The sequence below is a fragment of the Phallusia mammillata genome, chromosome 1 (genome assembly GCF_965637545.1).
Source record: "Phallusia mammillata chromosome 1, kaPhaMamm4.hap1.1, whole genome shotgun sequence".
Classification (NCBI taxonomy): Eukaryota; Metazoa; Chordata; class Ascidiacea; order Phlebobranchia; family Ascidiidae; genus Phallusia; species Phallusia mammillata.
Window position 1 is genome coordinate 14380186 of NC_137252.1, and position 17158 is coordinate 14397343.

The 17158-nt window shown below is 38.4% G+C and overlaps 2 protein-coding genes and 1 pseudogene across 3 annotated transcripts; all 3 read left to right on the forward strand.

Moving 5' to 3' along the window:
- The first annotated feature begins 553 nt into the window (after window positions 1-553).
- Window positions 554-7904, forward strand: LOC145234425 (uncharacterized). Its single transcript, XM_080099184.1, has 22 exons — window positions 554-567; window positions 618-793; window positions 1193-1398; window positions 1733-1905; window positions 2187-2362; window positions 2454-2568; window positions 2760-2870; window positions 2957-3039; window positions 3441-3577; window positions 3974-4124; window positions 4186-4371; window positions 5083-5214; window positions 5338-5490; window positions 5603-5812; window positions 5909-6094; window positions 6378-6512; window positions 6643-6789; window positions 6847-6954; window positions 7255-7359; window positions 7414-7544; window positions 7631-7787; window positions 7843-7904. The coding sequence occupies exons 1-22, from the start codon at window positions 554-556 to the stop codon at window positions 7902-7904; spliced, it is 3054 nt and encodes a 1017-aa protein (XP_079955310.1).
- A 35-nt stretch (window positions 7905-7939) lies between these two features.
- LOC145209482 (adhesion G-protein coupled receptor G7-like) lies at window positions 7940-12277 on the forward strand. Its single transcript, XM_080079769.1, has 10 exons — window positions 7940-8123; window positions 8271-8516; window positions 8582-8698; window positions 8923-9060; window positions 9240-9349; window positions 9477-9684; window positions 9850-10003; window positions 10073-10230; window positions 11076-11234; window positions 11587-12277. The coding sequence occupies exons 1-10, from the start codon at window positions 7995-7997 to the stop codon at window positions 11761-11763; spliced, it is 1596 nt and encodes a 531-aa protein (XP_079935895.1). The 5' UTR covers window positions 7940-7994; the 3' UTR covers window positions 11764-12277.
- Window positions 12278-13546: 1269 nt separating this feature from the next.
- On the forward strand, window positions 13547-16974 carry LOC145204902 (uncharacterized; annotated as a pseudogene). The gene is made up of 4 exons (XR_013853551.1): window positions 13547-14841; window positions 14909-15239; window positions 15339-15473; window positions 15537-16974. The product of XR_013853551.1 is annotated as an uncharacterized LOC145204902 (transcript).
- The last annotated feature ends 184 nt before the right edge of the window (window positions 16975-17158 follow it).

A 17158-nucleotide genomic window follows, 5' to 3' on the forward strand; every position in this document is an offset into this window, starting at 1 on the left:
GCTAATGCTGCATATTGGAAACTTTTGCATTTTTTCGTAAGTTATAAGCACCTTTTTTGCACCAACTTCTGTGAAAGACCAACCTAGTATTTTCTACGGAACTAAATTTGTTTACATAAAGATGAGGAGGACATACCTGGGCTTGTGGCAACACCAACGTTTACAACTACCAGTAACTCAATCACAGCAACTTGGGCTCCGCCGACTGCTCCTAATGGAGTAATCACTGCTTACAGGTTCGTCAACTAAGTACAATTGTACTACAGTAAATCTTGGTTAAACATGATTTGGTTATTCCGAATCTTCGCCTAATTAAGATTTTTAAAGTTTCTTTAACCAAACGGTTCGGACACGGATTTTTACGTTTCAAAAGAACATTGGCACATTTAACCACGTAGTGACTTGGAACAACTGCTTACTGTTTGCTACTTTCTACACCACTTAAACACTTGGTTAACTGACCTTATTATTACCGCTCGGGAGGATGTACCGTGATTTATAAATAGTTTGTTGATAGAAACATTTTGCATTTTCGAAAATTGTTGTGCTGAAAATGTTTATAAAATCGTAAATATTCATAAACCTGGCTTTGTAGTGTTTGAGACGTGTTTTAACAGAGTTTCCTGGACATCGACGACAAGTAGTGGTACCTCCGGTAATTTAACAGGAAGCACCCTTTCGTTCACCATTGAAAGACTAGAAACCTACACAGAATACACCGTTACCGTCTTTGCCCGTACAGCTGTTGGAGAAAACGCAGGAACTGTAGCCATGCAGCGAACCAGTGAAGGAGGTATGTAACAATAAATAAAGGGTTTTTCGGTTATGCGGTAAATAAATACAAAAAATAGAAAAATATATCCAGTTTTGTCCTTTTAAACTGTTTGACACTTGAAGTTTTCAGGAAGTTTGTCCTCACACCAGGTATGGTACGAGGGTTACTGTAAATTACGATCCACTTGCTTTGGTCACTGGATTTTTCACATTTCATGGGAATATCGTCAAGCTGCAAACCCTTCAGATCCAAACCAATTTACATATGCTAGCAAAAATGTGTATCTTGTGATTTTTTAATTCAACACATAATTTTTACCACACCACTAAAACAAAAACAAAGTAAAATTGTACGTAGTTTTTTCGTCGTCTGTTACCCAGTTACATATTAAATTTAAGCGTTTTCCTTTTTTCACAGTTCCTCTCGGGAGCGTAACAAACATTGTGTTAGTAACGAGTGCAACTGTGGTTACTGTCAGCTACGATCCACCTTCTGTTGTTACCGGAGTCTTTATGTTTCTGTTGGAGTATCGTCTGGCCGCAAGTCGTTCGGACCCGTTCATTGCAAGTTCTAGCGTCACCGAAATATCTGGTCTAGACGCTTTTACTTCTTATACAATCAGGGTAAGTGATCTTGGACGAGGGTGGCTGCTTTCATCACTTAAGGATTGTAACAATAAACTCTATTGCCTAACGTCAATAAACGAAAAGCATTTTGCGTCATCTAAATGCCTTTTTACGACATCATATAATTTAGGGAGATGGTTAAATTTTTAATCAAAAGTTACTATACGTTGTAACCATTTTGGTGTCATACAATGCTTTTAACTTCTGTTTTAGTAAAACTGGTCTTTTTATTTACTTTCACGTTGCATGTTTGTGAAACATTCGATTTCAGACAAAACTCTTCATGCTTCCTTACTTTGCCACGCATAGTGTTTAATTGCTAATTTCACAGATTACAGTCAGCACCAGTGCAGGTGACGGACCAAGTGTAACACGTAATTTCACTACCGATCAAGGAATTCCTGGTGAAGTTACAAACTTGGTTTCTTTAAATGCTACAACCACCACTGCTGGTATAGGATGGGACCCATCGGCAAACCCTAATGGCATCATAACAGAATATAAGTACGTTTTGTTATTATTTATTTTGTGGTTCGGTGGGTGCTAAAATTTAAAAGTGCACAATACAAATTCACACTCATTTGCACGTTAGTTAAACACGATTTAGGTTTTTTTTCGACAACCAACTTCTGCTCTGGGAAGTTATGGTCAATTTTTGGGCAGAAAGATGCAAAGAAATAGTTAATTTTCGGCGAGCTAAAAAACCTACGTTATTTATTACTTAAAAGTGCTACAAAATAATAAAGCTGTAATAAATTATATTAATTACAAATTTGATTTTGAAGGATCTTTTGGTCATTGGATGACTTTAACTTGCTGGAAGTCAATGTGCCTGCCTCCGTCACTACCTACGAAATCACGGGCCTTCAGCCATTTTCAACATATAGTGTGCGAATCGTCGCAAGCACTATTGCAGGAGACAATAGCGGTGTTGTTGCACTGGTTACAACAGCAGAAGATGGTATGTTATTTTGCAACGGCGTTGGTAGATATTAGAAAAAGATTTTGCTTATTGTTCAAGGGAAAAACAATAAATTCAACTGTTTGTATAGTGCCTGATCCTCCTATCCTTGGTTTGATCGTAAACGACAATAATTCCTTTATCATATCGATTACACCTGCTTCACCCCCAAAGGGAATCATACTTTACAACGAGATCAGAATCAGGTAACCTTCATTAACTAATCATAAAAAAACAGAGTTCCAACCCGGACCAAGATTTTTCATCGGGTTTGAACCGATTCGAGCTTTCGTTTGAATAAAACGAGCTTGATTTGGACCTGAATTTACCATCGGCGACGTTTGTCTTGACCCACGTCACAACACTGTTATGAAAGAAAAAAAAACCTTTGCTTCAGGCAAAACATCTCTGACTGCACTGCTTTTGCCGACACCGAATGTCATGACGTAACAGAAACGTTACCTTCTTCTCAAACAACGTTTACGACGGATGTCCTGCTCGGTTTTAGGTAAGGTTATTTTAAAGCTGTCTGATTAGATTTTTTTGCCTAACGCACAAACACCACAGTGACTAACTGTTTATATTCTTCTCCAGATCTTTTGTATTTTCTGTGAGAGCTAACACTTCTGCCGGATTTGGCCCTCCAGTCACAATCACAGCAAGAACCAACACTGTCGGTAATTTTCTAATTAAACAACAACAGTAGTTAACATGCACTTTGTTACACACAACATGATTTTGGTCCTTTGACACAAACGGTGTACAAACATTACAAATAATATCCCCTACTTTGTAGCACTATTACGTAGCACTATTACTTAGTAGCACTATTAAAAGTTATGTACCAAATAGTAAGTATTAAATTCTTCATGGTACGAATTCTATGCTCGGGTGCTTGCATTTGAACAGATAAATGATACAACTTCAACTCACTTGAACTCGTCGACATTATATGTTTAAACATTTTCGTGTTTCCTTTATTTACCACTTCATTTAGCACATACGTTTTTGGTGCTGAGTAATTACTGAATAAACTCGCTTCTCATTAAGTGAGTACGCTATTGTGATTTATTTACAGTGGCCGGAAATGTTTCCAATGTAATTCTTACTCCATTCAACTCCACCGCAATTACAGTTTCATGGACCACGGCTAGACCAGTTCCCGGTCCCAGCAATTATACTATTACTGCAACCGATTTTTCGGATGTAACAACCGTAAGTACAAGCAACTGTTTAAATCAGGGACAAGCATACACTGGTCGAGGATCAATTATTTAAAACAAATAGCTAAAAGAAATAGAGACAAGGTCTTTGGGAAATGTTGAACGAAAACATGTTTTAAAAGATAATTTTGCACTTACATGAATATTATTTTTGTACTAGGGTACTGATAAGTTGTAACAACATGGCATGAACCAATCCACGTTATTAAAAACCGGTCATCAAGTGTAAAGACTCGTTTGAGTTGATGATAACTATGTTCCGTGAATATTAGTATTGAAAAACTGGGGTCACTTTACTTAAAGTATAAAAGTCCTCATCTTAGCTTACAAGATTACAGTATACAATGTTATGCTTTGCTAACAAAGCTCAAAACACAACATCTTGCAGACGTTTACCGTATTGGATTCAGACGGCACAGCTTTAGAACTAAACACCACCATTACTGGACTCACCTCAGGGTCTCTTTACACGGTGACTGTCACCCAATCTACTTCTGTTGGCATTGGTTTCGCGTCACCTATGTCAGAGATAACAAGACGTGAGTTGTTGGTTTCAACCTTGTATTGACTCACAATCATTTTTTTCCATGTTGAATTTAGCCGCTGCAACTGTGGCTGGAGCACAACCTAATGTTAGTGTTACTCAAAACCTTCTTGGCGCATCTGCTACTCAGGCATTTGCTATTGCGAATCCATGCAATAATGTGTCTGCGTTTTTCTCTCTTGCCTCCGGGACAATCCTTGCTGTGGACGTGATTATAAGGGAATCAGGCTCTTCAGCCACGAGTAAGTTTTTCAATTTTAATATTCGTTGCATTCATTGTTTTTCCTAAGACAAATTTCACAACAAAAACTCCAATTTGTGGAATTTTTTAAATAAATATATCAAGTAACTGTGTTACGGAATTATTTCGGGCCCGAACCCTGCAATAACGGCCCACCACCAAAGCCAAAGATGCCGCGCACTGGTTCAATTTTGGGCGGCGCAACTTTATTGAAACTATAAAATAAACAGCGATAAAAGTAGCTACGTTAAAATGAAACAACACGTGGCGACCTTTAACAAACCAACACCTCGCGTTACACGCGCCACCCAGAGAAAAAGTCTGTTTTACATAGCAGAAGCAGCTTTTGCAAGTGCCTGATTGGTAAAGCAGCGCGTTCCAGGCCAATCAGCGCAATCCATGTAGCCCTATAGGTAAACGAAGGGAATGCTAACAACGTGCCACAAACCAAATAACACAAGAGAAAAGAAATGCGCGTGACGGTGCAAAATCAGGAAAACAAAGTGAACAAAACAACATAATTGTGCATGACCAAAATATTTGGTCACAACTGTTTATTTTTGTTTCTGACACTATGCTTGACAGATTTTTTTTTTTTTATGCCAATAAGCAACTAATCTTTCTTAACATTAATCTACGCGATTGCGGAACTACAGTTAATCTCTTTTCTGATCAATCTTAAAATGTCATTTACCATACCTTTGTTGCATAGACATAACCTACTGGGCTGAAGCATCTGTGTTGACCCCAACACCTCAATACTATGCTGCTACAATTCCATGCCTTTCAGCATTTGGAAGAAAGAAGAGAAGGGTGTCTAATGACGAACAAATATTTGTGTGTGGTAAGCATTGTATGTGTTACACCATGATTTAAAGCAATACGTTAATTCAAAATCGTTTTGCCATCTATTCTGCTTGTGACAAGTCAATACGTGCGTGTGCTGATTTAAACATTTTTGTCATAGGTCACGACCAAACTTGTGACCCAGCGTTGGTCTCAACTATTTGCAATGGACCACTTGCACCAGGTCGATCGTACGAAGTTGCTTTTCGAGCTGACACCGGAGCTCCTGAAGGAAAATCCGATCTGACCGATTTCTCGCCCCCTGTTGCTACCGGTATTCTGTAATCGTTTTGATTATAACGTAGCCGAGATTTATTATTTGCAGTACAACGAGTTTCGTAAAATATACCGTTGGTAATAAACATCTACATTTTGTTCTAACTTAGGGGTAGAAGGGACCACACCGTTACCATCAACAAATGAGACAAATTCCACTTTAACGAGAACCTCAACAACAGAATCAATATTCAATTTAACAACCACAGTGCCAACATCAACTACGATACAAACTACAGCAGCAACAGCAACGACCAGTTCAACCACTTTAGCAACTACAACAACTGAAGAATCGACCACATCTACTTCTCCCAACCAAGGTATTTTTGTTTACCGATACTGATTGATTATGATTGTAAAAGCTTAATTTACATCAGACTAAATGCATGTAGCTAGAAAATTATTTTTCGTCGCAGTATTGCAGCCAGTACCAGGAGCAAGACCAAACATTGAAGTCAGCCAAGAACTTCCCGGGCGACTAAGGGAGCAAGCATTTGCTGTGCAAAACCCCTGTCTTTCACTCGATCGTTTGTTTGATGCAAGTGATGGTGATGAAACGAACGTAGAAATAGTTGTCAAAGAAGAAGATGTGAACCCGGAAGGTAGGCGTGCAGTGCTTTGTAAACTTGAGGTATAATAAACTATGGAAAGTATACTGCCCCGAGGCACAAATAAAGGCATCGGGTATGTCGCGATACTGCAAAAAAAGAACTCTTAAACGGTCTTAGTGGCTGAAATTTTGTCATCTTATAGTGTTAACATTTAGGGTTGTTTGTGGCGTTCAGTTAAGTTTGAATGTAGACAGCTATAAAACAGAAAGTAGGCCGGCACGAAATAGGTAGCAAACTTTACTTACGTGTGTACTCTTAATCTGTCTGATTTTAGGAGCGGAAATAGGTGTTTGGGCAACTGCTATTACTCAGGACCCGATTGGTCTCTACGTTGCTGCATCCGTGCCTTGCTCCTCATCGAAACGAAAACGCAGAAATCTCGACCCCGATGATGAACGCTTTGTCGTGGGTAAGTGTAAAAAATCTTTTCTGGATCAGTTAACCTTACATTCCCAGGTCTCACACATTAAAAAATTGCAACTAATAAGATGTGAAGCAACAATCAGCAAACAATAGGATTTGCAACAATTTTTGTATAGGTATGGACCAGACGTGCGTAAGAGACAGACCGGAAGTGTGCAATGGACCTTTACCCCCAGATCGTTCATTTCAGGTTGCGATGCGTTCAAGAAACGAATTTGAAACATCCCAACTAACAGAATTTTCTGACCCAATTTCTACAATAGGTTCGTAATTGGTTTTAACCACCATATCAACGAAAGCTTTAAACTTTCATTTTTAAGGTTGTGGACAATGCAATGACGGTACTGTTTGCAGAAGTGTTTCCCTTGAAGGCGATGAGCCAGAGTTAATGTGTGTGTGTGAAGGATCCGAATGTTCAGATCGAAGCGGTAGGAAAACTTTAGTTAAGACTTATATATGCTACAACAAATAGGTCATGAGGCAAATATATTTTTTGCCTTACATTTAAGTTTACTAAACAGCGATTTCAAGTCGTTTACGTTTCCCACAACGGGACATTTTTAAACTGATATCGTTTTTCTTAAGAACTGACCAACAAAATTACACTGACGTATTAGTACAATTAATACAAATATGTTAAAAATTCTTCCTTTGTTATCAAGGAAAGACACAGGCTACTCTATTTTATCTACAAATATGTCAATTAAATATTGCTATCTTATGTGCAGTTAGTTGTGTGGGAAGGAATATAAGCAAGGATGGCATGACTTTTCAGTTTTCTAACACCCTCGTGAACCTGATCGCGTATTCCACACAACGTTGCAATTTTACAGGTGTGTAATCTATTCCGTGACCTTAATTAAGGTTAAACAAAGTGTGTTGTCCAGGTCAACCATTAGCGTCTGTTCCCTGCATTGAAAATCAAACGCCAGATGGTGTTTTTGTGACAAACTTTGATATATCTTCCTTGGTTGTGATACCGTGTAGAGATTTATCAATTCCGGACGTTGTACTAATGGTAAGGTTATATGCTGCAGATTCAGTCAAAAACGAGTAGATTCGTTGATATTTTGCCCTAAAACAATCCATGATTTGTTCACACAGAACGACGTGGAAGTGATTACCGAAACTGAGCTAGAGCAGGTGTTGGTAGAACTTGACGTCAGAACTTCTGATGTCAACAACATCAACGAAGAAGATGTCGCCTCCACTGTAGATTTCGTCGTATCCGTTGATTCAACTCCAAGAGCTGTGATGGCAAGTACTTTTTTATGTATTAGGATGCTGAAATGGCATCTATGTAGTGTTTTTTGCAGAATCACGTGTGTACGCTTCACAAGTACAAGATGTGGTCGAAATAGATTCAAATCAAAACTAGAACTAAGTTTTATAAAACTGTTTTCTTCAGATTACACCATTTTCGTACCGAAGCGTGATCGCCATAGGAGACCACGTAGGCAGTTTTCAGATGTCCAATCGGAGTACAGGGGTTGTTAATCAATCGGCTTTCATCGAATCACTAACTTCGCTAGCTTACCGTGTACCGGCGCTTTCAAACCAAACATTGGACGTCTTGACTCCAACTGTAGCGGCAAGAGTAAGTTTTTTGTGCAAACAATTAATAATCACCAAACAATCTCACACACAACAATACTTACCACAATGTTAATGCTGAAATAAAACATGAAATCTTACACCATAATGTGTCAATGTCGATAACTTGTCATGTTATTTGCATCTAAAGGTGCAAGATATAACGGAACCGAATACATCTGTAACATACCAACCCGAGATATACAACGCAAGTGGCCAGTTATTCTCACCGGCATTTATTGAAGTGCCACAAGAAGCTGTTTTGCGTGGCCAATCACCCAGCAATGACGAACAAAGTGCTGTACAGTCTCGAACAACCGGTATTCAAGTAGTAAGAGTTGTATTCTTACTCCATAACTCGAGCATTCTTTTCCTTTCCAACGAAACTTCAAGTGTGGTAAGATATTTAGTCGGTGTGATTTTGACGCCAAACTTTGATTCAAACACGCCAAATTGTATCAGGTCATTTCGGCAAACGTAGAAGGAACTCGCGTGGAGGGTCTTACGAACTACGTAAACACGACGTACAACAACGAACCTTCAAGAGCAGGGTTTTCCCAGAACGACTCTTCAGTCAGTGTAAGCTCAACCTGTTTTGACCAACTTAATTTATTACCTTGCTCGTTGTTAAGTAACCAATGTCAAATTGAAGAGAAGACGTCTACTCAAGTTTCATTATTTCATATTGGAAACTCATTCATAGCATTCTAAGAGATGTGACTTAAACCTCAAAGCTTTAACGTTAGGACAAAGTAAACTATTGCATATTTAGCCACCCACAAAGACGACTTTTACATTACTAGGCCCAATTTGTAAATCAAACTTGCGTGTTTTGGAACTTTACAATCGATGATTGGTCAACTGAAGGATGCTGTCTTGTACCAGATACAGATCCACCTCAATGTAGGTGCAACCATCTGACGAACTTTGCTCTTTTGGTGGTATGTATTTTTATTTATGATCTTCACTTAGGTCATTGCAACAACTAAGTTCTAAAAAGTGTGTGGTAGTTATTTTACCCATTAGTTTTAAAGCACATGCTGTTTGCAATGCCTTTGTATGACTGCTTTCAAAGCTTTGGCATAAAGAAGTAGTTAACTGTAATGAAAATGCTTTTCAGAGTATTTACGATGTATCTGCTCATGTCTCGCTGCGAATTGTCACATACGTTTGCGCGTCCCTTTCTATTATCAGTTTGTTGGCAACTGCGGGTATTCTGCTGGCTTCAAGGTAAATTTATTTGAAACAATATTTTTTATAGTAGAAATTTATTGTTGTTTTTTCAAAAAAACAAAACATACAATTGACATGTCCAGACATTTTAATAACTTACTTACCACTTTACTTTCATTTTCAGTGAAATAAGGAAACGGATACCCATGAAAGTTCTAATAATCCTTTGTGTCGTTCTTGCTATCGTCTATCTCATATTTATGGTTGGTATCGACAACCGAATGAACGAGCCCGGATGCATCGCCAGTGCCATATTGCTGCATTATTTCCTTTTAAGTGCTTGGTGCTGGATGGCGGTGTACGCCAATGTTCTTTACATGGCTCTTGTCAAGGTAAAGAATCAAGTGTTACTTTTGAACGGCCATCAACTCCAAATACTTAAATCTTGTGTGTAGGAATACTGAAAGATATGGCATGTTCCTCTATTTATCAATATCTTGTTGTTTGCACGATATGTTTAAAAATCTCCCTTTGACAATATAATTTTTGTTCTTCAGGTTTTTGCAACATTTCAGGAGCATACTTTCAAACAAGCTTGTCTGTTTGCTTTTGGTGTTCCCGCATTGATTGTTGCATTGAACGCTGGAATAACAGATGCCACCAAACCGGCATCAGTTGCTTCATCAGTATGTGAAGAGGGCATAAATCGCGGTAAACAAGTCATTTTAAAATAAATAGCGCATAATTACACAACGTGATTTAAATTTATGGTTTGTCTAGCTACATCTTCCCCGTTTGCTGAAGCGTTTCTTGCTGAAAACATGTGTTGGATCAAAGGCTACTCACTTTATTTCTCGTTCCTTCTCCCGGTGGGAGTAATTCTACTCTACAACATCGTGGTGTTCGTTTTGGTCATCAAATCCATCACCGCTAGAAGGGTAAAAAATTTATACATCCGTGAAAAATCTTCTTTAAATTGAAATAGCATGTAAAGTCAGGAATGTGCGCACCCGGTAGTGCGCTGGCGCCCCACTTTAGAAATGGTGCGATTTCTGAAAACGCGTGGTATTGAACGCATGTATACCGCAAGGACACGTGTATCGACCAATACAGAAATTCACTTGCCACAAAGCACGTTTCAATCATGTACGAATACAATCAAACACATTTAATCAGAGTTTTGTGTGAAGAAAACATACACTCACAAAATGACATATATATGGAATCACTTGCATGCCAGTAGTAACGCTTACCATAGTTTTGGGCCAGGGTTAATAGACAACTAAAACGTTGAAGGACATTGACAAAGTAGATTTCACACACATAATATGCATACTGAATTATACGGTAAACTTTTAAGGACTGTTTACAACAGACTTTGCAAAACCAACTTTACCTTACCTATTCGTTTCACAGCAAAGTCTTATACGAAGCCTAATATCTGTTAATAAAAAAGACCCAAAACAGCAATTTAACGCACTGCATGTGGTAGCAACAAAACTCAATTTAAATTTTCCGAAAGCACAGCAGAGAGAAAGAAAGTTCAGGGGGATTGTTATGTCAAAAGGCAGGTTGGCATTGTGGAACAAACAGGCCACACGTGATGTGACGCAGTTTTACGGTTGAGTGATTTACGATGTTACTAAGGACTATTACACAATTGTGCTACTAATAAGTGGGATTTGAAAATGCTAACCTGCCTTTGTAAACAAATAAAGAAATATTATTCAACGCAGACACTGTTAAGAGTAACTTACCAAAATCTTCCTTGGACATTTTGCAGACACTGTTGCAAAGTAAAGTTAAGCATTTGCCAATTGCCATGACAACCGGCGCCACACTTGGGTTGGTATGGATCCTTGCATTCTTTATGATGTTGGCTAACGATCCGGTTTATCTTACTATAATGTCATGGATATTCTCCATTGCATCGGCTACACAGGTAACTTTTTTTTAAATTGCAATTTACGTTGTTTCGTTTGTTAAAAATTTAAACTAGATTGATTGATTCATCGCTAGTTTGGGTTAAATGACTTTGGCGGAAACAGTTTTAATCAAAAATAAAATGCGAAAATATTTGCAATATAATTTTGCGATGAAAATAACAACCCAAACTTGTTTTTCCACATCACACATTAACAGTTTTACAACTTTACCTTTTATTATGAGTTTGAGTGCCCTTGTCACTATATGTTTTTCACCTATAAACGGTTCCGCCAAAATTTGGGTAAAAAAGGTCTTCGTCTTTTTGTGGAACCCCGCTACAAACCAGTGTTTTACATTTAACCTCTCAGGGCATTCTTATCTTTTCCCTGACGTGTTTGCGGAAGGGTGACGTAAGAAACTCTTGGATTCCTGTTTTGTGCGAGTTTGTTCAATCATGTAACCGATCACAACCAGCGCACAACAAGGAACCAAGACGCACTTTGCCGACTTTACAAACAAGCGACGGCTCTGCTTTGCCTATGTAACATAAAAAACATGCTTGCGGAAGGAAAAGCAAGCCAAGAAAGGCTAAATTAATTTAGTGTAATTTGTAGGCATCCGAGTCCCAATGCTGCTTTTGTTGCTGCATATATATATTTCAAGTGGCATATAAGTTTGTAAATTGTGCTCTTGCTGCGGTTCTTGTTTTCCCTTATGCAGTAGTTAATGTAACATTGTACTACATGTCTGCTGATTATATACGTAGAAGCTTATCCTAAAATGTGATTACACATTCTGAAAATTGAGTGTTTGATTTATAGCTTATATCAGTAGTTCTCAACTGTGCGTCGTTTCAATGTTCCAAGGGCGTCGCAAAATAATTACGTTCCGTAGCTTTTTGTTGTTGTATCAATAAACACAGCTTTAATAATAAGTTTCCTCATTAACTTTTATTTGCTGGTGCTTCGCAAGTCCAGAAAACTTTTCCAGGGGCGTCGCAGCAAAAAAAGTTTGAGAACCACTGGCTTATATTATTCTTGTACCGGATAGCCTTTATATGTGTGCATGTTAGTTTCGATTCAGATAAATTTACACCGATTCCAAATGCTACATCTGCTGTTTGAATTTTCCCGTAGTCTTTCTGTATCCTGTTTTGACACTTCGTTATGGAAACAAAAATAGGAAATCTGTTTACAATCTGTCTCTGTTTACTGAATATGACAAGAACGGCAACTTACAGCACACAATTATCTATCAAGTTAAACAAAGTTTGCACAATGTGATCGCAGTCTGCTTGCGATTCCGCCGTGCTGTACAGACAAGAAAAAGCTTATTACACCGATATTTTCGTAATCATCCACGCCTACACGCTCCAATAACAGAACATTCGTTCAATTTGTCCAAATGCACAACACTGTTTTTGATTATCGTACCAGATCTATAGGCAGTATCCCATCTTATTCCACTGCAATTTGCCTGATTTTTTTCGGCGTTGAATTTCACAGACCCCATTCCTAAAGGCTACAAGTTAACCTCCGGCATCAACAATTAATCAACGAAAATGATTATCAAACTGCATTGCCATCAGCTTTTTTTCTTTTCTACACTACACCTAGTCAATTGCAACGGTCTGCATTTTTTCTCCTATTTTTCGGTAACATTGAAAGCAAAGGATTCAGTGTTTAACCTTAACTTGTGGATAAGTCTCGCATGCTCGATGACTGCTTTCCCAGTAACCGACTTACAGTGCAAACATGCTAATAATGGAGACCAAGTATGTGAGCTGCTGGAAACCGGTGCTGATCTGGAGGCAAAGTGGAGTTTGTGCAGGTTCGATTTAACTTATTCTTTCTCTTAGTTCTACTTCATAAATTTACAAATCAATACTCTTCTGTTCAATGCAACACATTGTGCTGATGTAACCGGAGATGTAACGAATATTCGGTTTGCCGAACTTATTCGGGCGAATCGACCATTCTTACAATATTTTGCTGCGATTCGGCCGAAACCGAACCTTTTCAAACTACGCCATAACAGAAATCGCGTCAAGTATTATAATTTTTAATGCATTGTTGTTTTTCGCACTCCAGACAACAAATCAGTAATTCATTGGCAGGCAGGCAATCATGTCTGAGGCAATGTTACACCCCACAGAACAAAAATGATGACAAAACACAGCTATACTACACTGTTTGCCTGGTAAAAAACTTATGTTTTCATGTCAACCGCGGAGCGTAGGACTTCGCGTGACGTCATAAAAGATTCGGTTGATTCGGCTAAATTTATTCGGCAAAACTGCCGAACATCGGTTTCGGCTTAACGGAAAGCATATTTCCAAAATGTAATCTGTTTCGCATATGGGGCTTTTTCAACCAATCACAGGTCTCCTCTTAACCGCCGCTTTACCAATCCAAACCAATCAGAGGACACCGTGCGTGACAACCAGGCGACTAACTGATTTTAAATTTTTCGCAAGAGTAGAAGTCCCAAATTTAAATTTTTGGAAGCGTAGCTTGTTTTTTTATAATGATAATACTGATGGTGGAGGCTGCTTATGAGCGCATATTTATGTGGTTTATTTTGTGTTACTGTAGAAACTGCTTTTAGGCGCAAAGTTATGTAGTTTTTTTTACTGAGTTGAGTATAAAATAAAACTGTATAAGTTGTTGTGTAAGGCAAATTATTAAACTTAACAGCTTTTTAAACGTAAAAACTTCAAATAAAAATGGAAACACTACGGAACATTGAAGAACTTGGTGCACTGATTGTAACAAAAGGAACAGAGGAAATGGTTTTTAGATTAAAAATACATTCAACAGAAGAATGGGATAAGTGGCTTGAGTCTTTTTGTGAAATTTCTCACACTAGCTGGAATGTGTATCGAACATTTCCTAGGCCTAAAAGATATGTTTTTAGGAAAACTTTCAAGTGCCACCTCAACCAGTACCGCCAACATGAAACCAGTGCAAACAAATCCAACACTTTGTGCCCTGTGACCATGAATGTTAAGATCAAACTTAACACCAAGTCAACTAAACAATCAGATAAGTTGGTTTCCACTCATCCGTGTATAGTAAGTGTGACAGGTAACCACAATCATTTGCTTCAAGCTGCCGGAAACCTCGGTCAGCTAAAGATCAGTGAATCTACAAAACAGATTTTCTTTTTGTATTTTCAGCAGGGATTGTCTCCGTCTCAGGCAATGCAAACGCATAAGACCAAGTTGCTTGTAACAGATGGAATAAGTGCAGTTGCTAACAACTGTCTTAATCCAAAATCACGTTCGATCTACTATCTCTGGGATGAGTGGCGTAAGTCTAACTTCGGGGCATTTAGTGGTTTAAATTTGTTTTGTGCCATACAGAAGTATGCTAAAGAATCTGAAGCTAAGATCTGCCTAGAGCAATTTGAAGGATCTTATGTTTGTGCCATTGTGAGCCCGATCATGGAAAGAATCCATAAAATGATGATACAATCTTCTGAGATTGTATTTGTGGATTCTACATCCAACCTTGATCAGACTAATGCCTCACTAACAGTCCTATTGTGTGGTAGTCCCATTGGGGCATTACAATTATGAGCTATAATATCCAGTGGGCAAGACCAACGGTGCTTCACAAAAGGTACATAACTTTTCTAAAAACATGGAAGTTTCCAGACTACATCCAACTTATAATCACATCATTTTAGGCCTTCAACTGCTCAAAACCATGCTGGGGGAGTTTGGATTTCACTACACATGCTCACCAAAAGTCTTCATGACCGACGACTGTGCAGCTGAGACCAATGCTCTTCATGAGGTATGGCCAGATTCCAGCCAACTTCTATGTATATTTCATGTCTTGCAGGCTGTGTGGAGATGGTTGTTTGCTGTCAAGAATGCCATTCATAAAGATTTAAGACCAACTCTTATGAAGGCATTTCAAAAGATCTTGTACAGTCAAACAGAGGAAGATTGTTTAAATCCACATTTTGACCTTACCAATTTGTGTGAGAGTCGACAGTGCCATTTGTTTTTGAGGTATTTAGAAGTTGCAATTTGCATAATATTAAGCAATAATTATAAGCCAGAAAATTATGTGTAATGTATGTTATGTACAAAAAATGATTTGCTTTGCAGATACGTTGATCACTGGATGGCTAAAAAGGAGAAATGGTGTTTAGCATATCGCAATGGTTTATTGACTCGTGGGCAAAACACAAACTACTGCTGCGAGTCAACCATCCGCATAATTAAGGACATTGTTTTCAACAGGTAAATAAAAAAGCATGATTAATGTTTGTTGTAAAAGTTTTGACTCATTCGTGTTGTTTGTAGGTGTAAAGCCTACAATGCCTTCCAGTTGCTGCATTTCGTAACTGAAGTGTACAGCATATATTTTGTCAACCGCATTCTGAATGTGATTCTTAATCGAAAGAAAAAGATCACTTTAGAATCACCACCATTGGACGTGGATAAGATCAGTCCAACAGATACCCCAACACTTTTTACTGTCCGCAGTGAAAAGGATGTATCCTATGCGGTTGATGTTGCATGTGGCATGTGCATCTGTCCTGTTGGTGTCAGTGGAGATATGTGCGAACACCAGAAAAGCGTAATTCTCCATGGTCATCTCCATTCTGACCAGCTGTATCAGGGATCAGCATCTCAAAAACATATGTACGCAAGCGTTGCTGTGGGTCAGGAGCATGCACCATATGTGGAATTCTTTGGTGAATTGGCATCCACATCCATACAAGATCATGGTAGCTGTTCAATTGCCATGGAAATTAATCCACCGAGCTCTTCGTCCAATAATACTGCTGGGCCCTCACATCAAACAGTGACTGCATGTCCAGACTACACTACTGGGAGCATTTCTTTATTTGAAGAGTGTTCTGAGCTTTTTAAAGACCAAGCTCTCCAGTGACTTTCATTCGAAGGAAACTTATGAAGCACTAGAAAGATATAAGAACTCTATCTCTTCTGCTCGTTCTGTTGCACAACTAAGATCAGCACTTCATTCCTTTGGAAGAAACTCAATTGGCAACCGCAATGCTGGGCGCAAAATCAAATGCCAACCCACTGCAATTGCACGTCGCCGATTGGGAATTAGTCGGACATCAGCACCGCTTGGAAAAGGTCGACCTCCATCTCAGCTGATTCGAAAAACCAAAAGGCCAAGACATCTTACTGCCAATATTAACAATAACCTCCCCAATGCCACTGGCCACTGAAATAGACATTAAACATTTGACTTTGGTCTAATAACATTTGACTTTTATAAAAAAATATTGCAGGTATTTATTTGTATTAATTTTGTGATTTTGTGACCTTTGTTTTTGTGACCATAGCCTATATGTCTGGATCTCAAGGAAGAGCCTCTGCGCTGCCAAAACAAATAAAACCTTGAGAAAGGATAGACTGCAGGAAGGGGCAGGGCAGATCAGAGACATCAAGCACTTCGAGTCAAAAGGCACTTGCTTGAAAATAGGCTATATATAATAATTGGAGTCTTAAATATTTATGTAAGTTAGTTAAATTTGTATCTTAAAAAGTCTTCAACAACCTTTAGAAACTTTCCTGCAGATTTTTTTAGTACAAGTTTGGTGCCATTGACCTTTGTTCTGTGTTGTGTCAAAACTATGACCTATTAAACAAAATAGACTACACTTGGCTAGCTTCCATATTTTTTCTGATATCTTGTTGTTCATTTTTACCCCAAACGGTTCTATAGGAATGGCGTAATAAAAACTTGCATGGCCAAAAGTACAAATTGGGGTCCAGGCCTAAAGAAAAAAGCTACAAAGTAAGGAAATAGAGGTTTTTAATTCATTTCATGGCAATTCAATCAGTTTGGGGCAGAGATAAAACTTTATTTCAATAAGGTTTAAGGTTACATGACTGGTCAGCAAGTGGGTGAGCTCTATTAAGAACAACAGTTTTTGTCAAATATGTTT